This window comes from Anser anser, assembly GCF_964211835.1.
Source record: "Anser anser genome assembly, chromosome: Z".
NCBI lineage: Eukaryota > Metazoa > Chordata > Aves > Anseriformes > Anatidae > Anser > Anser anser.
Window position 1 is genome coordinate 66,363,205 of NC_139723.1, and position 26,292 is coordinate 66,389,496.

The following is a 26,292-nucleotide window of genomic DNA, read 5'->3' on the forward strand; positions in this document are numbered from 1 at the left end:
CACCCATTCAATGACGGTAGAAGTGAAAGCAATGCCAAAGCAGACAGTTTTCTTCTCTCTGGCTGAGTGATGTTATCCATGCGATCAACCCACATTTCAATCATGTTACCAAGAATTTGGTCCAACTGCAAAGGGAAACAATTACATAAATATGACAGAAGTTGAAGCAAGTGATGTTATTTTTATTTTTTGGCGTGTCCCCCCACCCCCCTTTAAAATTATTAATTGATCATACTTCCAGGTCTTGAACCACCCTTACCATTGTAACCTTGAAGTTACAAATGCATTTAGTTCACAGACAGAGCACAGATTCAGAACACTGAATTACTCAGTTTTCATATGGGAATCTTACCACATGTAAACAACATGAATTTACTCTTTTTAGAAAAACAAAAACAAAAAAACACTTTCACCAGTGGCAGAGACTTGTCTTTTTCTGTTTAAACCTGAAGATAAGAAAATTATTAAATTCCTCTTCAAGACATAGCAAAACACTTGTAGCAAAGGAGCCTCAATAACCTGATCATTGAAAACTGAGCACATTGAACCAGCTGTTCTAGAAACCATCACTGGTGAATGGTTGAACCACTGTCCCTCGTACAAAACCATCAAGGTGCAACAAGGAAAGCAACTCTCACTCTGAAACATCATGCAAACTAAGAGGGCTTATAAAGATCATAGCGGGATACAGCAAGAAGAAAATCTAGAGATTGTATAAAATTTCCTATGAGATGTTTTAAGCGAATTGTGGGAACACATAAAACTTGGTACAGGAGTTCAGGGGAAGGAACAAAGCAGGAGAAAGGGAACATGCTTGTACTGGGGAGGAACAAGCACTGAAAACACAGGGAAATTTTTTTTCACGTCAAAAGAATGCAAGATTTCCACATGAAATACTGTTGAAATACCAAGACAAGCATCCTCACCTCCTGACCCAATTCACATGCCATCTGATTCAAAAGTAATGAAAAAAAACTTGTATTTTGTAGTAGAACTCTACCCATGACACCCAGATAAGTAGACATCAACATTGGGTATCTCTGAAACAAAAGTAAACAAGAACAAAGTGTATTTAGTTCAATCGAGTGTTAAAAATACTTAACATACAGCACAGAAATGCATGGAAAACATTTACATGCATCCTTTATGCATTTTATTAAAGTATAATTTTAAATGTTCATAGAACACAATATTGAGCAATAGTTACCAAGGAGTATACTGACACTTACGAAATGAGAAACATGGCAATCCACGGTCTGTTTCACTCAAACAGCCATGACAACAACCAAAATGATTTTACTATATATATTTAAAAGTCAGAAGCTTGAAAATAAGCAATATACTTCATTGTTAAAAAAATAATTCTTAAAATTGATTATGGTTCCAAAATACTGTTTAAAATTTTAGTAACAATAAACACAGCTAGTATTTCAGAAGTTGTTACTTACTGCTCTGAGAGAACCTATAAGCATTTGCCAAAATCTAGTTTGCAAGTGTCTCAAAAATTAACTGGATACAGTAATAAACAACTTAGTTTATTATCTTTTGTTATTTTCATTTTAAAAGAACCTACAGATAAATCCAACATCTAATAATGTAAGTATTTTGCAGAACTGCCTACTGGAAAAACAAAACGCCAACATTTACCTGAAAATGTTAACACATTTTTGTTAACCTGTTCAAAGCCTTTTTTTTGGTTTGTACCGCAAAAATAAAACTGTTAAGCAATATTACTTGGTCTAATCTTGGAAATATGTTAGTTAACTTGATCACAGTAAGAGTCAAATATTGATAAAAAAAGCAGATGTTTTGATCGAAGAGGTCAGAAGCATAGAGAACTTCACCCACCAGTTCTGCCAGTAAAAATCTTTTTTCCTCCTACTATCAATACTTGGTTAAAGCATATTTGGTTTTACTCTTTTCTGTCCAACATGGAAATTTGTTGAAGGCACAGAGAAAAAGAAAACATGTAAGTAAACAAAATATGAAAGTTGCTTCCACCTTACATAAATCATTCTCACATTCTTCAGCTCTCATATTAGTTATGTCAATTGGAAAAAAAAAAAAAAGGTCAAGTCATTCCTCTCCCTACATTCCAGCTTGTTTTTCTCTGATGCGTGTACACTTAAAAGTAAGTAGTATATCACAAAAACGGCACAACAAAAAGCCCTAATACCTACAAAGCATCTAAATGCTACCAGTGTAGTCATAGCACATTTTCAGTGTTAAAAGTGAAGGAACAGAACAATAAAACTTGTGGTATTTTATTATAATGAACATTAGATGACAAAAGTGATGAATAGATTCAACTCTTATGCTACCATTTTTACTACATATAGACTTTGAAAATAGCTGTCAAAGATCTATCAGATGGACTTAAAACTAGAGAAAAAGAGAAATACCAACACGAGATAACTGGGCCAGACAATTGAAGGTACTTTCCTGTTCAAAAGGTAGAGAGGACAAAAAGAATAACTCTTACCTCCCCATCTATAATCCCTTTGAATACTGATGGCAAAAGGGGCTGAAACATTTGAGGACCCAAAACAGGATTTACTTTCAGGACGTTTTCCACAACCTTAAGAACAAAATTAAATTCGATAATAAATACATTTAAAAATCGTAACTGAAACTTTAAAACTACATATACTGATCTATAAATAAAACTCTGGTAAGATGTTTACCATTAACAAAACCCAGGACTGCTGAAAGTACGTTCCAGTTAAGTGCTCTGCAAACCTGACCTGCTTTCATTCTCACATGGAAAACTGACATGAGAAGCCAAACCAAGGGTCCCATCTAGACAAGCACCTCCTCATCAGCCTCATTCTGACTCTGGCAAAGCTAGCAAGGCTGGGCTCCAGGAAAAGCAGCCTGATGAGGTACGCTGGAAGGGAGGAGTCCCAGCAGTTTAAGGCTTATTACTGTACCTTTGTTCAGTCACTTTTTTGGGGGAGGAAAAGGGGAACCATTGATTAGATCGTACCATCACTTTGCATGTTGTAACTGCAAGTGATCTCATATACGCTATTCTAAGTACCTGGCTCTGGCTCCCAGTTTTTACATTCTTAACTCATTGTTTCTCAGCTCTCTCTTTTCCCATGAGATGTTCCCTGAAGTAATTTTTTTCTTCCACTCTTTGGGCTTTCCCCTCCCAAGCTGCTTGTGCTCTCCTAGTGCAGAGATGTGTGGTTTCTGTCCTTACTATCCATGCACACATGTATAAAAAAGGAAGAATGGGGCAACAACACAAAAGGTTTCCTTTTTCCACAGCCTTTCAGTTTAGGGGAACTTCCACACAGAAATTCTTGTCTAGTCTCCCCTGAATCCGCATACATGTAAAAATCCTGATGCTTGAAGAAACAGCATTTTATATTCCCCTTCCTTTAATTATTTTTTTTATTTTTTTATTTTTTATTTTATTTCTTGCCTTGAACAAGATGTTTTTTCAATGCCTCTCAATTTTGTAGACTTTTAACATACTGTTGTATGTGGGGCCAACAAAACCTTTCTCCCTACTCATCTCTTCTGGGGACTTGAAGATTTGGCTGAATCATTTGTTCCTTGTACAGAATCTTTTCAAACCTTTGACAGTCTTACTTGCTTTTACCTGAGCTTTTTTTGAGTTCTGCTTAAACCTTTTTGAGATTAAGACAACAGAGCTTTACATAGTATGATACCTAAGCAAATCATTGATCTTTCCAGGAGCACAAAAAAACATTGTTTTGTTCTCTATTCCTCCCAATACCTCCTAGGGTTTTTGTTTGTTCATTTGTCTTCTTTTTGACTGCTATTTCATTAATGGTTCTGTGGAGATAAAAAGATCATTGGGTCCTGAGCAGTAATGACTAACTCAGAGCTGACTCCTTTAGGTAAGACAAGACTGTTTTTTCCCCAGATGCGTAGTTGCAAGTAGCAAATTTCTGCTACTTAAGTGTTCATTCCAAGATTTTATTTAAAATTGATAAAAACCACGTCATTTATTTTCAACAAATTATGAATTTAGAAAAAAAAAGAAAACAACTCTTAGAAAAAGGAGAAGACATCAATAACAGTAAAAATCACTGCCTTTAATATAGCCTTTTTCAACTTCCCTTTATCCTGTCCTGTAATCTTAGGGAGGAAAAAATAATCCTATCTGGGCAATAGGAATGATGGCTACCGCAGGGAACCAGCATTAAATGCTGGAAAGACACCTGAATTCCTGAAAATGTAAAATCTACTTCATGTAACTTAATCACCAAATTGTAGCACTGCAAGCATATCAGTTATTAATGAGAGCTCTCTTCCATGCACACTGAAACAATATAACCAATTATTTTTTTTAAAAAGTATTCCCGTGTTAATTAATACAAAATACAGCATAAAAAAAATGCATTAGATCAAAATTACTTTCTCAAGGTTGCCCACTCTTCCTCTTGAGATTGGTTTAGAAAGAGTTATGCTGTATAAAGATACATTTAAAACTAAAAAAAACTTATAATTAAATGTTAATAAAACAGCAGTAGACATGCCTATGTTGATCATATTAATATGTAAAAGAAAGTCAGAAAATCAAGGTAAAAATGCCTATCAATTCCTATGGTGCATAAATAGAATTTTATAGCTTATGACTGTGAAGTAATCTTTTATAAAAATGTGAAATTTCTATGTTTATTTCTATATAGTTAAGCAATTATCACAAGTATAAACACTAAAATGAAGTTCTAGAGAAATAAATATTAGATTCAAGAAGAGCAGACATTTTGTTAAGGCAGTCAGTCTAACTGCTTGTAAAAACTGGAAAAGTAGCATAAAAACAAGTATGAATGTATTTAACTGATAACATTTTGAAATAAAAAACATTTCTCACACCAAAGAATTTGCAGGAATTGGTATCACGACTAAATCTGAAATAATCAAGGCCTGACTGCATTGCAGTCACAGAAGCCAGGTAAAACAATCTGTACTTAATTAGCTGTAGCATATGTATTTCTAAACTACATTTGCAAACGCTTTTGTGTGTTCAGCTACAGTCCATAGATTCAGATTACATTCTGTCAATCTGGTAGTATGTCAGTATTGCCCAGTTTAAAGTGCAGAATAATTCTGGCTAAGCACACATCTTTAAACATGATTTCACTTCTAAAATATTCCTGTAGTGCTCATCCTGAACCTCAGCAATGCTAATGATAATTTTTTATTGGCAAATTTATTTAATTTGTTACTTACAACAAATCATTTTGTCAATTCTGTACTCTTTATAGTGTCCCCCACTATTTATGCATTTTATTGCTTCTAGCACTGTTTATTCTCTTCTTGATATTTAAGTAGCAGAAGTGGCTACTAAACGTGGTGACAGAGACTTTACAACTCTCATTGACTTTCAACTAATGCTGATGCATGGTTTTTCCTTAAATACATGGATTTTTTTTATAGTTTGTTTAACACAATGATTACTTAAACCACTACACTCTAGCTAGACAACCCATGAAATTTAGTTAATATTTTGTCAAACCAATAAGCCTTAGAGGCCTACGGACAAATTAATTATTCTTAGATCTAACACATGCTCAAGTATCTAGCAATACCAAAAATCACAATATATATACAACAAAATTAGGTCATTTACTACGTTAAGCAAGTCAACTATAAAATATTTCTAGTTAACTTATTTCCAAGTGATTTCCTTCAACTTCTTATCTACTTATTCATGACAGTTACTGCTTGACTGACTCAGACAGCCAAAGAGAAAAAGGAAAAATAGTGAAAACTAGAAGTATGTCAAAATTCAACATACATAGACCTCGTACTTTAAAGGAATTTCTCTTTAATAAATAAAATAATGATTAAATACTTGCACTCAAGAGTTATGGCTTTTTTTCATGAGCTATGTAACAGTAAATTTAATGATTTGAGAAATTAAGCAAGAACTGTGTTTCAGCTCCTCCCTTTTAGTGGATGGCCAACAGCTTCGTTTAAATAGATGCTTGCTCTTGGAGATTAAGCTCAAGAGTCAGAACTTGCTAATGCATGCAGGATTACTTCATGAAGTCTGCAACTGGATATGATAAGATATTTAAATTAATGTTTTTAAAGACAAAAAGCACAAAAGAAAAAAATGGTTGAGAAATTATAATCTTGCATTTCCTGTACAATACCTCCTCCCCCCAAAGAGATTATATTACTTATTTATAGTGAATTTTGATGTCACACACTGGCAAGTTTGATTGATGCCACACACTGGCAAGTTTGATAAAGGAGGCCACCAGCCTTCCCATAAAATCTTGTCAAGGTAATTTAGTAGATACAGTTGGTCAATTTTGGATTATGGAGTAGAAAATAAGAAAAAGATGGATGCTAAATAAGATTGGAAAGATTCCTGCAGGAAAGATACATAAATGTACACTACATGTCTAAAAGTATATTATTATAACAGCTTGATTACATACAAGACTTGGACAGGCTTCAGTTTTCAAATTTAAGACAAAAAATTGCTACAGGCAGCAATGAACCGTATGTGTAATCTTTCCTTGCTTCCACTAGAGTTGAAAAGCAGTTGTAACACTAACCTTGCAGGTCCTTAAAAAACACTGGTGTTGAGTTATGCATAGAAATAATGATAGGATAAAACAGCAAGAGCAGCACATAATTGAAAAGACTCAGACATTACTCCCTAAGAAGGAAAAACTTTTTCCTGCAGAGAAAACACATACTATGTACCACTAAGGTAAAACATGTATTAAGGGGCTCTAATTTGCATACCAAGTGATACTGGGGACAATTCAGATTGCTAATTCTGTTGGAAGTATTGGGAATTTGCTAGGCGTAGTGCATCCAACATGTTTTTCAGTTGCATGTGGACCCAAGTAAAAGGTCCAGCACAGAAGGATTGTTAATAAACGCATTTTACTAGATAAAGACTTCACCATTTAATTAACGGCACTGAGACTGATTTCAACAAGCTGCTTATGAAACTCTGTGGATACTTAGAGGCTAGCAGCCAAAACATGTGCTCCTGAAATCCCAACAAAAGAGGCTCCTTCCTGTAGATGAAAGAGTCTGTCGCACACCTCTGAAATAATACAGTTGTTTAGTTCTTGTTTAAAATCTGGAACCAATTTGTTAACCTGACAACACGGAGAACAAAGGCCGCCTGAGGGAAAAAAGAGTCATAAATGCCTTTCCTTTCTCATTTATATACGTAAGTGACTTATGACACTTTGCTCAGGAGAACAAGGTACACATTTAGCAGCCTAATACAACACCTAGAGAAGTACAAGGCCATCCAAGACTCAAATCGGTAATCGAAAAGACCAAGGAGATATATAGATATTGTCATCATTAAAACACAGTGTGGTATGTTCACCAATGATACTGATGTGCAGACCACCAAGAGCAACAAAAGTATCTTCTAATTATTGGTAAACCTATTTTCGAGCTAACAGAACAGACAGAGGTTTAAAACTGATAGAATGTTTCCAAAAAGTCTCTCTTGGCAATGTTCAAACTCCCAAGAAAAACTCATTACTTGCCAACACTACCAGACAAGTTCAGTTTTCTTAATAAAGTGATGTTGTTCAAAAACTTGTTGAATAGGACTTCTATCACATAGGGGAAGAGTTTTCTTTATTGCAGGATTACTTTATAGACTAAAACTATCTAAAGTAAATTGTTGTAAGCAATAACTTTATTGCTCTTGAATCTAAATGAAGCAGTAGTTAAAATATCAAGAATCTGAGTTTTTGAAGTCCTGTATCTCAGAAGAATTTTCAAAGTGACCACAAAAGTCAGAACTTCTTTGACAAGAGGATTAACATTTGTTTGATACAACCTCCTCCAGAAGAGAAAAAGGTATTCATTTACCTAACACATTTGACAGTTATGAGTTACTGTAAGACAGATGGATTTGTTCTCATGCTCTGTAATCCTCTCATTCTCCTTAGACACTAACCACTGCAACTGACAGAATAATTTAGCAACCATTTCAATTGTCTTAAGATGTGCATTAATACAGTCATCATACACACACAGAGAAAACCTATTTAAGCCACTTTTGATTGCTTTAGATCTCCTCTCCTTTTTCTTTTATACACTACTCAGAGTAATTCTGTTACTACCCCAATACTAATTTTGTTCATTAGGTCTCTCCCCTTTATTTCCTTTTTATGTGTGTGTGTGCCTTATTTCTGTGGATTTGTTTACAGTATCACTTATCTTTGGATAAGAACAGCAGAAAAAAACACATTGCTTAATCTCTCAGATAATTAGAAAATCAAGTCGCATCAAGCCTCAGCAATCTTGTAATAAATTGTCTTATCAGTCCAAATTAAGATTCTTCAATCTTATGCTTTTATTTACTGCTCTAATGCCTATTTTCAACCCAGCCAAAGCTGTTCGTAACACAGTATTTCAGAACACTCCCTCATTTGTTTCTAATATTTCTTTTTTTTTTGTTGTTGCTCAACACATCAGTATGATGCCTGAGAAAACTTTTTTTAGAATACAAATATTTACATTGATATTTCAGTTATCCCTTTGGGATCAGGCATACTAAGAAGGTGTTCAAATTACAGTGGACAAACTGTGGCTAATGTAAGGTCACACTGGAGCCAAGAGGATAAATATGTCATATTACTAGTGTTATTTCATTTTAAGGTTCAGATTAAAAGCTGCAATATCATGTATTTGCCCAACAACAGACTAAATAATACCATCAATGGATAGGTATTAGCATTTTAAGCTACAAAGCTAGAGTCCGTACGCTCCCCCCAGCAGCAATTATAAAGAGAGGAGGACTATTAACTCCTCCTGTTGTTTCCCTGTCCACAGACTCTTTCTGCAAGTAGTTGTGCAACCCAAAGAGATAAGTGAGATTTTAATTTTTGCCTCTGTTGTGTTTATAATGAACTGGACTTCATAACCAACACAAAGTTCCTAGTAAGTACTTCCACTGAAAATGTAAGTAGTAATAAACTACAGTTACTATTCTGTATAGTATACCATTCTGTACTACTACTAAAGTTCTTATTCTAACTTTATTTCCTCTTGAAGCTCTTCAAAAGGAATATTTGAAGGGTCAGATTTAATATTTTAAATGCTTATGAATTTCATAGGATCTCTTGCATAATACCATTTGAAGTTTGTGTGGAAATAGTGTTGTTTTTTTTTAATGATTGAAAAAACATCTAGCAATTCCATCTAAGCAGCTGTTGCTATTACAAAGTAACTTATGACAAAAGCAAAGATAGGCTGAACATCATGACACAGTACAAACTTAAGTGTGCTACACAAAGCAATGTGATAAAGAGTATGTACATGATAAAGAGTATGTATATTCAGTATTTAGTAAATACCGGCCCAAGAGCTATTAAATTCTAGCAATTGTACAGAAATGCAGGAAAAAGTAAATTTTGAAGCTTTGTGCTTATTTAATAATAAAATCACAAAGACTCATCACTTCAGCCTTATATTGCCAGTTACAAAACTTTAACTCTGATTATTATTCTTATTGGTATTAAATACTCAGAAGTAAAATTAATTTATGACCAAATGGATCAATTACGATTCACAGGGTACAGATGTATCTCAGATTTGGATTGTTAGATATGGCAATTAGGTAGTTATCTATCTTTACATATAATGATTAGAAACACTCAAAATGAACCTACATTATTGATGTGTGCTGAATGATTTTGAAAATTTTTAGGGTTGAATCATTTCTTTATGTTGCATTTTGAACCAAATAATGGAAAATATTTTTTTGAATTCTGAATCAAGCTGAAAAAACAAATAGGACAACTTTTAAAACTTATTAACCATCTTAATTTTGCCTTCTTATTTGTAATTACAAGTGTGGGTACTTTTCATGTTGTCTTCTCCATTTTATAATTCAACTAGAATTGAATAGCTTTGATAAATTTTCTTCATCTTCCCTGAGTCACCAATATTCACAGATTAAATCAAGTTACCTTAAACATAAACATAATCTTTGTTTTGCAACTCAATGTCCTCAAGGTTTTCTAAGGATAGCATCATCTTTGCCATATAGTGATTGGTCATCTGGCTGTTTAAATGTGCTGCTACCATGCTGCAAAATAAACTGCTTTCATGAGGGTGCAAGCCCTCACTAACCTTCTTTCTGTAACAATCTATGTGAAGTGGAGATCTCAGACTTTAAATCAATTCATAAAAAGATTATTTTACTCAAACTTTACTTAAATGTACTTAGAAACATCTTGAAATCACATGACTTAAAGCATTGCAGATATGGTACAGGAACACCAAGTGCATCAACTAATTATCATAGAATCATCTTTTACAGCGCTCTGTATGGGACAATACTAGCCTTCTCTTGGTAAAATATATATATTTTTTTGAAAATACATGTGTGCATGTATACACGCTCCCAATAGATACACTTTAAATATGTAGTTTAAAACATCTCTGACTCCAGTAATGAGATGTGCTAAATCAGCTGTTTTTTTCTACATGTTCTATATTCATACTTGAAAATGTTATTTAAACTTGACAGAACTAGCAAGTAAGAATACGGATGTCTGGAGCTGAATATTAACATTATTTTCATTGTACTCTACCTTTAAAGCTTGAACTTGACCTTCAGTAGTGATGTCCTTTAAGAGTTCACAAAACGATCGACACAAGTCAACAGCATACATCTGAAATCAAATAACAGAAGCACAGAATGTCAGGGATTGGAAGGGACCTCTGGAGATTATCAGTCCAATCCCCCTGCCGGAGCAGGAACACCTAGATCACATCACACAGGAACGCGTCCAGGCGGGTTTTGAGTATCTCCAGAGAAGGAGACTCCATAGCCCCCCTGAGCAGCCTGTTCCAGTGCTCCGTCACCCTCACTGTGAGAAAGTATCATCTCATATTTAAGTGGAACCTCCTATATTCATGCTTGCACTAAGCTTTATATGTTTACATATATATTTCAAAACAATTAGTGATATTTTTAACAGAAAAGATTTTGAATCATGACATAATATCACTAGTTCATTTATTTCTTGATAGAACTTATCATAATTTTAATCTGGCAGGAGAATCAATAGAGCAATGATTACTGCCCTGCATAGGACCTTTTCAGGTAGGAAACTACTAAACTGACCAACATTATTTCTAAATCTTTCAGAAATCCGATTTTATTGAGTGTTCACCATGTGCCATAAACAACATAATTCTATGATTCTAGGATTTTAACATTCTTATATTCACAAAAAAATGACCAAGAGTATAAATGTTAATGTGCCCAATGTTTCCCAACACATGTTAAAAAAACAAAAACAATAACTTGCCAGTAGGGAATTAAGGTGCTTAATAAGGAATATGAGGTTTTATATCGTGGTAATGTACCTGCAAAAATTCAGTCGATGATAAGAAAATATAAGCATTGATGATCTTAAAGCAATTTTTGAGGTTTTCTGAACTCAGCTCTGGAAAAAAAATAAAAAAAATAAACACGCAATTCAGAAACTCATAACCAAATTGAAATACAACCAAAACAATCCACTCCTAAAACTGGTTTTCCTCATACAGCATTAAAGTGCCAAATGCCTACAAATAGGAAAAAAAAAAGTTGTTAGATTCAGTACCATTCACATTCTGTTTCCCTGCTAGGTTACCAGTTTCAGCTAACGTGTTCTCATATGGAAGCACAAGAAATCTTATGAACCCAAAAGCCAATTCTAATCAAACAAATAAAGTTTTGGATGTGATAGTGCACTAAGAAGCTACTGAAGACAGAACAAACGCACACATATTTGAGAGTCCTGCAATTTCTGATACATCATCTCTTTCCTATTTGATTCACTAATTGTTGGATAGAATGAGTGAAAGAAAGATTTCAAGTCTGCTTGTCTGACCCATGAGCCACATCAAATGGCACTGAGCTTCTAGACTGAAACAAGCTGAGCTGTAGGCCATACCATGAGTACTTCAGTAAGGAAAGCACATAGATCTAATAGATGGTGTACAGCTGCATTTTGAAGACAGAGGTAAAAAGGCACATTGTCAGGGAGCGCCTGATACACAGATTAAGAATAATCCTTATCAGATTAAACAAACAGCAGGACCTGGCCGAGATCTGTGTGTTCCATTGCTTAAATGCATGCAGTCTATATGAAAGTGGGGTTTACACCTAGTGATGCTTACAAAGGAAAAACTTCTACAGATAATTTTCCAGGACAGAAACTATGGCTGGTTTTCTATTATAGTATCTGAAAACTTCTAGCGAGTTTGAACAGTTCCTTCTTTCCCTTCTGATTATAAAGATCATTGAAGTTTCTGTTATTTGACATAGCCCTTAGAGAGCTTTGAATGAGTGATTACTTTAATATCTCAGTGATTGTACAGGTCATGCCTTATTATCACTCATCTTAAGTATTTAAATATCTTGACTTGAAAAGAGATGGACTTTCAAGTCATCCATCCAACAACCTCATCAAAAGATTCTAATATATTAGCTTTATTAGCACATTTTGTAGTCCCTCTCTATTCCACTCATGAAAACCCGGAGTACTGCGTTAAACTCTGGGGCTCCAAGCATAAGAAAACATGGACCTGTTGGAGTGAGTCCAGAGAAGGGCCATAAAGATTATCAGATGGCTGGAGCACCTCTCCTACAAAAAAAGGCTAAGAAATTTGGGGCTGTTCAGCCTAGAGAACAGAAGGCTCCAGGGAGACCTTCCAGTACTCTACTCAAAGAATGTTGGGGATGTACTTCCAGTACTCAAAGAGGGCCTGCAAGAATGTTGGGGATGGACTCTGTCAGGGGGTGTAGCAACAGAACAAGGAGTAATGGTTTTAAACTAAAGGACGGCAAATTTAGATTAGACATTCAGAAGAAAGTCTTTATTATGAAGGTGGTGAGGCACTGGAAGAGGTTGCCCAGAGAAGCTGTGGATTCCTCATCCCTGGAAGTGTTCAAGGCCAGGCTTGTTGGGGCTTTGAGCAACCCTGTCTAGTAGTGGGATGGGTAGCCCCCCCCCCCCCCCCCCCCATGGCAGGGGAGCTGGAACCAGGTCATCATCAACCTTCCCTACAACTCAAAACTATTCTATGATATTACTAATATTGCACTTTTTTTTTTCTGAAGTTCTTGCATTCTCCTTAGAAGCCTGAAGAATTTTTCTTACTGAATACAACAATACATTAAGTTTCAGATAATGATACAGTAGACAAATAAATAAATGGTCACCTAAACATGAAATACTACTCAGCTTTTGATAGTTGATAGAAAGATAATAAAAATCAAGTAGTAAAATTACAAGAAATAAATTATTTCTCCTCAGAAGAAAGAAAACAGATAAGACAAGAAACTACAAAATTTCAATTGCTCTTTTGTGCATAAAGATCAGTGTTTACTAAAAGCATTTTTCACGTTAAACCTGATGCTTCTCAAAGCAGGTATGTCTTGACTCTGGCATACCCCAACCTGAAATTGTATCAGATTTATCTGTAATTTTAAGTAGTCTTACTGCAGAATTGCATTCATCCACAGAGAATATATTCCTCCATTCCACATTATTCAATCTGCTGCACTAAGAGATGGATGGAAGAACCTCTGCAACCCCTCTGTAGGGCAATTATATTCCTTCAGAATTTAAACATTAACAGTGCTGAAATGAAAATTAAATACTACAATTATGCTGTGATTTATTATTGTACATCGATGATAGTACTATGCTGTTTGAAGGAAGGTCAGCTATGCAAGTGAAATTACTCTTATCAAATGTAACATTCTATTCCTATATCTTTAAGATTTAACAACAGCACTGATTACTTTAAGGAGCAAATCTGATTGATTTGTACCACTTGCATCCGGTTCCAACAGCATTAGTATCCTGAAATGGATATGAAAAGCTTTTTCAAATTTATCTGAAAAGGAAAAACTATATATTACATTTGGACTAGTTAAAAATCAAAAACTTTTTTTTATTTTTTCCCCTTGAAGTTGACTGTTAAAAGAGATGTTTGACATATACCTGTGTTGATATATACCACAAGCCTATGACATGGCCATGAAAAAGAGATGCTCAAATGATGAAAAAAGTAGTAGGAATGTATAGGACACAGAAAAAAAAGTCTAACTAAATCCTAAACTAATTTTTATGTATCCAGCACTGGAACGGCTTGCCAACAGGCACATGAATATGTGTGTCATAAAAATTCTCCCAAAAGATCCAGAAGCAAGGGTGAACAATTGCTTCTTTATGCTGTAAATTTAAGTTAGGAATTAAAGTCAAAGGACCCTGAAGGTACTGTTATCAGTAAAGATGATCATCTTCAGCAGAGAAAGCGTAAGAGGAAGCAGCAGGGGTGTCCTCAAAGTTCAGGTTTGCCAGGTGCTACTGATGGGCCAGGAAGTAATCATAGACAAATCTTGGTAAGCATCATAAGAGCACTTCATAAGAATTGTGCAACAGGTGACATTCTTTTGCAATCATCTAGACATGAATTCATCAACAGGAAACAAAGCACAGCAACATGTTCCAGTTAAGTGATATTCATAGCACACTTCAAAAACTACCTGACAATTTGTTCACAATGTATTTCATTCAATTTTATACCACTTCGCTAAAGAATATGGTGTACAGTCACAACCACGTAAGCACAGGACCTCATCACAAAAGCAGTTAGTGCAAAGCAAAAGCTGCAACACAGCAAAAAGCCAATGAACTCAACAATATACAATCTAAGACTGTCAGCCTGTCAGCCTTCTATGCCTCCTAAAACATATGCTTAAATACAAATGGTTATCAACACTTTTTTCTACAGTACCTTTGGGTGAGAGTTATCAAAGCTGCACTATTACATTTACAGTTCAATTCCCATAGTAGTTTGTCACCTATACATACATGAATACAGTACCTCTGTGAGAGGTAACATTAACACAAGTCTTAAAAATCGTTATCTGACAGTGAAGAAGATGAAATAAAAAGACAAAATGCGTACAGAACTTCTCCAGCAGAAAAGCTTCCTGTCATAACTACTTCCTCCTCCTCAGTGGGACAGAGTATGCTGCCTCTCTCTGATGTCCAAAAATCTCATCTAAGAACTTCTTTCCTCCTTTCCTTCCAGCTCTTCTAGTTCAACCATCTTGACCTCTAATAGCACACTTTTTCAGAAGGACACAGTCACTGACAGAGTAGTTAGTTGATCACAGCAGAAAAACAATTATATTACTTGTGAATTAGAGTAATTCCATTCAGTAAAAATAAATTCAGAAACTGAAGGTCAGAAGGTTCATATTCCTTATACTGTATTTCCAACAAAATAATTTTGTGGAGTGCCTTGAAGATAATTCCCCGCCAGCTCCAAAAGACATATGCAAAGCAATCATCTACTTATGACCTCCCCTTCACCAGAAGACTTAAGACTGAATGAGAACCAGACTCAAGCGCGTTTTTTTCATTTATTTTATCTCAGAAAGTTAAGGCACGTAAGACATCAGGATCTTGAGACTAAGAATTTGAGGATCTCAAAATTCAAATGGATTTCTGCATCTTACCAACTGAAAATAAACAAACTTGCCAGTTAAACTACTTTGTCCTGTACTTTTATCACCATGGTGGTAAGAATGGGTAAAGAAGTGCTTTTCTTAAATGTTGGAAGTTTCATATAATTACTGCCACTGTATACTGGAACTTATAGAACTAAAAGTAGTAATTTAACTAACTTGCACGGTTATTTCTCATTAACGTATTTTCTTCCTCAGGTGGCTGCAGCTTAAACAGTGTTGTTGCATTGGATTTAAGTGGAGGATCCCTTTTACAGGTACAATGTATCAAAAAAGCAGGTGCCTAAGGCATACTGGAAATACTGCAGTTTTTATAACTACATAACTGTAAAATAAATTTAGCACTAACCTAATATTCAAGCACTATTTCAACATCACTTTGCCATGTTTATGATATGTGGAAGCAGTCCAGCCAGATGTAACAAAAAGGGAATTGCAGGCAAACTGTGCATCAGAATGGTTTCTGCTTTCTGGAAAACATACGCTATTTGGACTATAGAAATCAAAATTTTTGACTGAAAAGACACTCAGAAAACAAAAGTTTCTCAGAAAAATGATCAAGAAGTAAACTAGTAACTCAAGGCTATACTAGGAAATTGGTTTATGATTACATATTGCAAGGGCAATTGTATTTTCACCACTCAACTCCATCTCTGATGTAGAAAAAAAATGACAGAAGCATGTTTGAAGCCTTACCTCCAGTAAAATCTGCCTAGCTTAACTGTAATATTTATGCTGTCAGCATCATACAATAACTGTCTTTAATAAGAATAAGGAACATTCCTTTGAGGAATGTACATTTTTTCCAAAGGAGTGTCTCACTCCTCTCTAGGATTCGTTAAAAAAATAAAACAAATTGTTAAAAGCATAGAAGATAGACTTCATTCTCTAGAGCCTCAGGAACAAGGAGGGGCTTCTGGGGAACATGAAGCTCAAAGGCAGCCTTGTCTGCAGCAGTCACCTCCAAGCTCAAGAACGATGCATCCCAACACAGGGGATGTGAAGCAAAAACACCAGGAGGTCTGCATGGATGAAGGAGCTCCTGGACAAACTCAAACACAAAAAGGAAACCTACAGATGGTAGAAGCAAGGATGGGTAACCTGGGACAAATACAGGGATGTTGTCTGAGCAGCCAGGGGTCAAGTTAGGACAGCTAAAGCCCAGGTAGAATTGAATATGGCCAGGGAGGTCAAGGGCAACAAGAAGGACTTCTACAAGTACATCACTGATAAAAGGAAGGCTAGGGAAAACATGGGTGCTCTCAAGAAGGAAACAGGAGAGCTGGTTACATGTGAAATGAGGAAGGCTGAGGTACTCAATGACTTTTTTGCCTCAATCTGCACCAGGAAGTGCTCTAGGCACAACACCCGAGTCACAGAAGGCAAAGGCAGGGACTGGGGGAATGAAGGACCGCCTACTGTAGGAGAGGATCAGGTCTGAGACCATGTAAGGAACCTGAAAGTACACAAGTGCACAGGACCTGATGAGATGTAACCAAGGAGCCTAAAGGAACTGGTTTGAAGTGAAAGTGAAGTTTCTAAGCCACTGTCAATCATATTTGAGAAGTTGTGGCAGTCCGGTGAAGTTTCCACTGATTGGAAGAGGGGAAACATAACATTTTTTTTTTTTAATGGGAGAAAAAGTCAACCTGGGGAACTAGAGGCCAGTCAGTCTCACCCCTATGCCAGGCAACATCATGGAACACATCCCCCTGCAAACTACGCTAAGGCACATGGAAAATAAGGAGGTGACTGGTGACAGACAACACGGCTTCACTAAGGGCACATATGCCTGATACATTTGCTGGCCTTCTACAAGGGGGTTACAGTTTTGGTAGACAGGGAAGAGCAACTGACATCCTCTACCTGGACTTGTGCAAAGCACTTGACACTGTTCCACACAACATCCTTCTCTCTAAATTGGAGACACATGGATTTGGCAGATGGACCACTCCAATAAGGAACTGGCTCAGTGGCTGCATTCAAAGAGTTGCAGTGAATGGCTCTATGTCCAAATAGAGACCACTGACAAGCGGTGTTCCTCAGGGGTCAGTATTGGGACTGGCTCTACTTAACATCTTTGTCAGCAACACTGACAGTGGGATTGAGGACACCCTCACCAAGTTTGCCGACAACACCGAGCTGTGCGGTTACCATGTTGGAGGAAACAGATGCCATCCAGAGGGACCTTGACAAACTTGAGAAGTAGCTCTCTGTGAATCTCATGCAGTTCGGCAACACCAAGTGCAAGGTTCTGCACACGGGTCAGGGAAATTCCAGGCACAAGTACTGGCTGGACAGAGAATGGATTGACAGCAGTCCTGAGGAGAAGGACTTGGGGGTTCTGGTTGATGAGAAACTCAACATGAGCCAGCAATGTCTTCTTGCAACCCAGAAAGCCAACTGCTATCTGTTTCTATGATTTAGTAATACATCCACATTTTGTCTGAAGAATGTGCCACGGTTTCCATTCATACCTATCACTACCACGGAATTTATTGCTTGAAAACTAGGCAGAATAGGGTAGGCAAAAAACAGAAGCAGCAAACGTAAGGAAAGCACAAACACAGGCCATTTCTGAACTTAACACAAGTGGAGTGGTAGCGTGATACAACCATGAAAATCATGACCACTTGTATATTGTGAGTTTCCCATAGCAGACTACCTGCTATTAACACAGAACAAGGAGGAGAAAGGGAATGTTTGTAGATATGAGTGAAGATAAAGAGTAAGTATTGGGCAGCTACAGAAACTAAAAGGTGTATCTGGAGATAAGATTGTACTAAAACCAGTACAAAATACAACTTTCCTGAGCACAGTTGTCATTAGAGACCTAATGTACATGAAGCAACAGTGTAACAGGAGGAATTATCTTCTGCCTACCCACTGTGTTGCAACCTTCTACTGACCTTCAGTCAGAATAAAATATTAAGAGCCAAAAAACAATCTGTAAGAAGAAAGCCGGTTTCTGTAATCTTATAAAAACATTCCTTTAAAAAAAAAAAATTTGCTACATGAGCTCCATAGCCTAAAAAAGCACAACTAAAGCTTTCATTAAGCAAAAATATTTATATAATGAAATTGAAGTGCAAAATTTTTATACTGCATTTATTCACAAAGAAAAAAAATCTGAACTTCAATTCCCATTATTAAGTTTATATTTGGCAACAACTCAGGCAAAACTACTGCCTTTAATTTCAGTGTTGCTTGTCCAATACACTTTTAAACATTTAGGGAGTTTGAAAACCTCCTATGTAATTATTGACCAAATAATGGTAAAGCTAATAATGGAAACTTCAATTCTTGAAACTGGAAATCATCATTATGGCTGTAAGCAGACCAGGCAAATATATAACCCATACCAGTAAAACTCAGCAAATTTGGTGTTAGATTTTCAGTAACAATACTGGCAGTTGAAAAAAAAAAAAGCAAACTGAAGTTTTATTAGTAAAAGGCTCACCAAGAAGGGCGGACATGTTCTGAAATATTCTCAGGAGCTCAGGTGTAAGACAAGGACTATTCTCCAACGTCACTAACCTAATTAAATGAAATAATTCAGATGACTTATGAGTAACATTGACTAATCATTTTGACAGATGTAAAGCATTGCAACTTGAAGTAATCATGCACATGACCCACAAAAATAACATAACAATTGCTTGAAGCATATTTCAAGTCCAGTATCAGTCTTTTACAATATACAGAATCATAGAATCATTACGGTTGGAAAAGACCTCCAAGATCATCTGGTCCAACCATCCCCCTACTACCAATGTCACCCACTAAACCATGTCCCTAAGCACCACGTCCACCCCTTCCTTAAACACCCCCAGGGATGGTGACTCCACCACTTCCCTGGGCAACCTATTCTAATGCCTGACTGCGCTTTCTGAGAAAAAAAATACACATTAGTAGAGTCATCGGTTTTTCTAAGGTAGTAAAACAAAGATATGCTACTTCTGGTTTTTGTTTGTTTGTTTTACAGGTAGGTGGGTTGTTGGTTTAAAAAAAAAAAAACACAAACTAACAAAACCTCAAAAATGGAGCAGTGAGAAAGTTTAAGCATCTGACTTGGGGATCCTGGGCTGAACTCAGAGAAGATGGAAGATGGGAATATTGATGGTGTAAGGACCAGATGTGCAGTGCTTCAAGAGCTACAGCAGAAGCTGGCTCAAATAGTTTTTAGAGTCCCAGACATTTCTGCCAGCTCCATTCAGGTATCTCTGATGCTCTAGAACAACTTAAAATACCATATACATTCTTCAGCACAGGCATCAGAACAACCACCTTAAGATCAGCATTAATAAATCATAGAATGGTTTTGGTTGGTAAGATAAAATATGAAAGTTCTGATCTGAAACCTTGTCTTAAATTTTGTGAAGATCTTGCCATTTAAAGTTGCTCCTCCCCACCAATGGCATTATAGATCTTAGTTTGTAACATAAAACAGATCATTTTCAGATTAGGCGTTTGAACTACAGATACTTATTTACAATTTAGATCTAATGAATCTCTCACTGTTTTAAGACAATTTTAATATATTCCTATCCTGTAGGAAAAAAATGTGTTGAATTTGTTTCAGGTTAAGTTTTCTCCCTTTATAGGTGGCAGTTAAAAATAGATCAGTGCCACTTCTTATTTTATGTTCAGTCACCAGATAGCATGAGATAGCAAGACACCTGAAAGATAACTTTTCCATTTTATTCTTTTAAAACACACAATCTCTTCCAGCAACAAGCTCTGAGAACCAATGGGTTATTGTGCTCAAGTCAAGCATGTCAAATTGTTAGTTCAGCATGCACACTAAAAGAGATTCTAGACTTTGTCTTGCTGTGTATTATCTAAACAAAGCCGTATGTTGCTACGAACTGCCTCAAAAAGGAGGCAGTTTCAGTAGTCACTGAAAGTAGTCACTTTCAGTTGTGTTTCTTTTACCAACGTTTTAACATTACTTCTTAGAAAATGTCTAGTATAGATGATGTAAAGGTAAGATATCTAGAAAGCTTTTGTTATACTCCTTTTTTTTTATTCTGAAGATATAAAAAGAAGAATTAAGTATTACATTTGATAAAAAATTTTCTTACCATAGCTCCAAACCGTCTTCCAGAAGATAGACATGCGGAGGCTGGGAAACATCTGTACTTAGCTGAATAACCGGAAGTAGAAAAGGATAGAGATTTTTGCTGTCTGCTCCCAGGCCCTGTAAAAGTAGATAAAAAAATATGTAAAATGCTTCAAAAAAAAATTAAGCATTTCATGGATAGAACTGAAAAAGATCTGTAATGCTGTTCTATTTACATACTGTAAACACGTATTTGAGAAATCAAACACTGAACCTGCTTCCATTTCATACAACATGAAGTTGCTTAGTTTGATATTTGAGCTCTCTCTCAACAAGTCTTGAGAAATTTATATAAACTTTTGGAGAATGAGCAGCTACTAATGGTCGGCAAGAACAATACACATTCCTAAATAACATTCACTAGTCATTCCATTTCTTGAAAAACTCACAGCTTTAACAAATACTAAATGATTACATGCTGAATAAATTATGCTAAAGATCAGAAATGAACTACTTCGATATTACTAAATCCTAAATCTTTTGACACATTCTAAGAACAGGAGAAGGGTTTGATTTTGTTCCTAAACAAAGATTCACAGACTAATGATAAAGTTTTTTGTTTGTTTTTGAAGTGATCCATGAGTCATATACAAAGATGTCTTCCTTCCCAATGATGTAAAACACATTTTTCTTTCATCAGTTAATAAAAAAGAAAAACAAATAAAAAATACACTCAAGATAACCATTGTTGAAGCTACTCATAAATTAAAACTAATTTTACAAAGATTGGAATTCTTAAATTGGAAACTACTGGCCATTTTGCAATATTACTACAAGAGAGAACTAAGGCTAACTGAATGCAGCTTTTATATAATTACTAATATTTGTAAACTTAAGTTTAAAACTATCTAATGTTTTTCAATTAAGGTTTTATTTTGTAGAATAGTTTATTATTCCTATTGTTAAACAAATTTTGATTAAAAGAGAAACAACAGCAAAGAAAAAGAACCTTCCATAAATGTGTCTAAACTCTTTTGAGTTTGTTTTGGCCTACATAGTGGTCTGTAAGAAATTCCACAATTTATGCATTATGGAATTATTATTATTATTTTTTTTTAAAGAACTAACCTCGCTTTTAAAAGAACCGTAACTTTTCTTTTAGTTGTAATGTATAACAGCTCCCTTTACACTTTTATTCCGCTGTTAATGTTTTCATAGACCTCTAATAATATCACTTTAGTCATGCCCTTCCCCAGGTTCAAGACTGCCTGCATATTCAGTCTTTTCCTGTATGGAAGCTGCCCTACATCCTAGAAGCCCTTCATAATCCTTGCTAATTCTACATTTATTTATTTATTTGGAGATACAGTATGGACTAGAGAAGGTGGGATGGTGGGATACAATGCATATTAGGGAAGTGTTTAATAGCATTAATTCTGCAGGCAGTATATGGTTATAGATTGCTTTATTCTTTTTTTAATTAACTTACTGCATTTTATTTGTATTTTTTTTCTGCCAAGAGCAGAGATATTTCTTGTTATTTCAGATTTAAGGATTTAGTTATACCTAGATCTTATCATTATCTTTGGATAAAGCAAATAATTTCTGTAATGTACTTATAGTAAGCCTATAGAAGAATTACAGAATTCATAGTACTATAGCACAGAAAAGCAGGAAAGAAAGGCAAATTACCATCAGGAATTTGCACCCCCCTAAAGGTCAAAACTTGTTTGACTACGGATTACCAGCAACTGTCATTCTAGATATAACATTGCATACTGTAGCTATTAATGTTATATAGCAAAATCTAGGTATAAAAGTTACCTAGATTTCTCGATCTCTGAGAACCGTAAGACAGTAAGTGAACAAAATTAACTAAATGAACAACTATGTGCAAATGAAACCTAATGTTGATAAACACCACCAATATATTCTGGGCCACGAAAAGTTTCCTACAACATGCAGAACTACAAAAAAATCTACAAAAATCTATAACAAAATGGTCTGAGAATCATTGTATTCACCTTTATTCTCAGTATTACTACTTTTATGTTATTGCACTTAGACTTAGAAGTTGCAGTCATTAACAAAGGTAAGGTGACAGACCATGCTCAAAGAAATTTTAATAGCTCTGACAATACCATTTTAAAAACATACATTGAGAAAGCCGAAATACTCAAGTATACTCAAAAAGAGACTTATAAGCGTGGATGAATTCTCAAAAGAAAATAAAAATTTGAAATACAAACACAAGCGTATGTGATGCAAATCTGTTATATAACAAAGCAGGCAGCTCAAAGCTGCTATTATCTCTGCTCCACATTACACATGAACAAAGCAGAAGAGAACATAAAAGCTGAGAAAAAGTATTTTTCCCATGTGCTACATAATGTTGCAGAAATCATTGTAAGTGCACATTACAGGTATCGTAGGTTATACAGTAAAAAGACAACAGTAAAAATGGTAACAGAAGGGTCAGAATGCTAAATAAACAAGATGACCCATAATTAGTTAATGCCAAAAAAAACCTGGAAAGACATTATCCAAACAGTTAGAATTTAAACGATAAACATTTGATGATAGCCTGAATTAAAAAGCCAAATTAAAAAAAAAAAAAAACAGGCACCACTCTGAAGCTAGTTATGTTGGCCTACTTCTCAGCCTATGATTTAGAAATGGCTCATTTTCCACATGAAGCCTGCAGCCAAAATAGGAATTTTGCATCCTTGGGAGCCAAATAAAACAAATGGGGAAACAGGAACACCTGCACCGCTGAAGTCTGAAGCACATACATTGTTTGTCAGAAGAGACTGACATTCCTAATGTCTTCTGGGACACAAAGGAAGCCAGAACAAGATGCTTCACAGACACTAAAAGAGGTTCAATTCCAAGATTATAAAACCAAACTAAAATGCTCCAGAACACAAGCATATCTGCTTAAAGAACTGCTTTTCCTGAACAACCCTCTGGAAACAAAGCAGTTGAATACTTAACATTACCTGTGGTTATCTTCATTCATAGCACTATGTTATTATAAGACCAAATGGCATTTAAAAATAGTCTTTAAAGCCAAAATATGTGAAGTATATCTAAATTTATCTATATAAATATGTAAACCCCCCCCCAAACACACACACACTGAGAACCTGCAGAAATGACTGATAAAAGTGGAGACACTAGCAACATTTCTGTACTTTTGACACCTTACCTGAACAAGATGGATTAGGGTGGTTAGAATGGCACACCGTAGCATATTGTGCTCCTCGCTCTGTTTCCAAAGGAGTGGTAAATACTGAACCAAACATCCTACATATGGTCGTATCTGAAGTTCAAAACACAAATGTGTTTCTTAGTATGTGAAAAAATGCCATTAATTTACCCCAAACATGATTTCTGACAGATTTAAGGTCTCCCTTAAACAGCATATCCCTTACTCTGCGACTGAAGTGATTTCTGACTGAACAGTGGTTTGAAAACAACATGCTACCTATGGTAACATTTGAGGTGACAAAAAAGCTTAAGTATTAAATAGAACATGAACAATAACTTAATAACTGAAGACGTTTCAATATCTGTATGATATGCGTCTGCACTACAACACAATTGCTGAATTCTTTAAGAAGACCAGAAGCAGTGCCAGGAAAAAGGATCCTTAGAGACATAAATGTGGTTGCTGAATGCTATTTTACATGAAGTTTTCAAACATACTAAGTTTCCAGAGCAGGACACTAATCTGAAGCTGTTACATCTATCATGATCATATTTCCAGAGAAGAAAAAAAAAACAGGACTTCAAAGAACCACAAACTCTCAATTGCAAGCAAAATACCCATGATGTTACCTATTGCACATTTTAAGTGTATGTCTATTCTCTTGACATCTGTAACAGCAGGACTATCAACAAGCTAGAGTTTTGTTTTCTGTGCTTAAGACTTAAGAATTAAGCATTTATCAATCCCTAAAGATTATTTTAAATTTAAGATGTTTTCCAAAATGGTGAAAAGTACAAAAAGCAAGAAAAACAAAGTAAACTCAGATATAAATGTTCCAATGTAGATCAAAACTTAGACCTTTTTTTGAGAAGGAATGATATAAAATTTTAAATAGAAATAAGAAAACTGTCACTTCACACTGAATTCTAGTTCAAACTAAATGTTGTCAGCTCTGGGGAGAAAGACAGAATCACTACAGGGTTACATCTACCCTGTGATAATGACAAGACTGAAAGAGCCCACAACAAGACACTGAACTTAATTCTAAAACCTATATAAACCCTTTCGACCTCCATAATATTCACAGACAGTGTCATCTGAAAAGTTTCTCCCCTACTAAAAAGAAAGCACAAATAAAACCACACACCAACTGCTTTCTCCCAGAAACAAGAGTCAATAGCCAGATGCTAGCTTTTATCCATAGTTATTATAAAACAACAAGTGCTCAGTTCAAAGACTGCAGAATTGCCATTGTCAGAGATAATCAAAATTCAGCTGGAAGAGGGTCCTGAATAACCTCTGACATGCTGTGGGCTTGCAGTGTACCTCCAGATGGTTGTCTTAACCTAAATTTTTCTATGATGCTCTACAGGGCTAAAACTTTAGTCTACTTTTTTCCTACAGTACTTAATAATGAATTAACCTTAACAGACTCATAAAGACTCTTACTGAACTTGCTTTTCCTGTTGCTTCCATGGCTGATATAAATACAAATGCAGGGAAATCTGCTGTCACGTTGACTTTTCCTACGATGAAAAATTAGGAGAGCTACATTTGGCTCTCAGACAGGATTACTTGTAGAAGGTGGAGAAACTACAAAGCATGCACTGTCTCTGACCTTAATAGAATAATACAGCAAAACAGAAAAGAGACAAAAGCAGTCAACAATTCATTTTAACACCTGCAAAAATATCATCTTTTAAGTTTAAACCGAACAATATACTTTAGCAGAAAGTTGGTAACTGCATGCAACTTTGTGTTAACTAGCGCTGTACAGGTAATCCTGACCCTTACCCATGCCAATGAGAAATAAATTTAACTGCATTCCCTGGGAATGTAAAGCATTTTGTCCCCAAAAATGTCTCTTTTAATATATAAGGTTTAATAAAGGTATAGGTCAGATGTAAGATGATACAATTAGAATACAAAATGGAAATCATGAAAATTGCAAGAAATGCATTAAAATAAGCAGAGGAATTCATTCTGTACTCCAAAGGGTGAGTGAATGCCAAAAATAAATAGTAATTTAAAAAGTTATAGTAACAGAACAAGAACAATATTACACAAAAAGACAAATGAAAACTAAAAAGTAGATGACCAAATAAAGGAAACAATACGGGCACCTACCATAACAATAACCAGTCGACTAACCAATGCCATTTTTCTACTATTTTTGCAGAAGCCAAAAAACAGTAAGTTCTCTGTGGTGCTAGTACAAAGCTAACACTGTCTGAATTCTAGAAGAAAAAATACCTGTACGTTGACTCTTTCATTCACACATGACAGAACATGAAGAACATGCATTTTTGTGTCACATTCTGTTACTTCCTGAAGTAGCTGAAAGAGCAGTGTGAACATGGATTCCAGATACTAAAAGAAAAAAAAATAGGGATTAGACCATCAAAAATACTATCCAAGAAACATAGAACATCCTGAGTCGAAAGGAACCCACAACATTCATTGACTCCAACTCCTGGCTCCACACTGTACCACCCG

General features: G+C 35.4%; 1 protein-coding gene across 7 annotated transcripts in view; it reads right to left on the reverse strand.

Annotated features, from left to right (window-relative positions):
- Positions 1-26,292, reverse strand: part of IPO11 (importin 11) — a 108,949-nt gene that overhangs the window by 35,241 nt on the left and 47,416 nt on the right. For all 7 annotated transcript variants that reach the window (XM_083817378.1, XM_083817379.1, XM_083817381.1 and 4 more), the window contains 9 exons: positions 26,050-26,166; positions 23,794-23,907; positions 20,608-20,723; positions 18,984-19,060; positions 11,359-11,438; positions 10,578-10,658; positions 2,483-2,578; positions 927-1,040; positions 4-125 (listed from right to left, as the gene is read on the reverse strand). In XM_083817378.1, the coding sequence (XP_083673504.1) occupies positions 4-125; positions 927-1,040; positions 2,483-2,578; positions 10,578-10,658; positions 11,359-11,438; positions 18,984-19,060; positions 20,608-20,723; positions 23,794-23,907; positions 26,050-26,166 (917 nt within the window). The remainder of the gene's footprint in view (positions 1-3; positions 126-926; positions 1,041-2,482; positions 2,579-10,577; positions 10,659-11,358; positions 11,439-18,983; positions 19,061-20,607; positions 20,724-23,793; positions 23,908-26,049; positions 26,167-26,292) is intronic.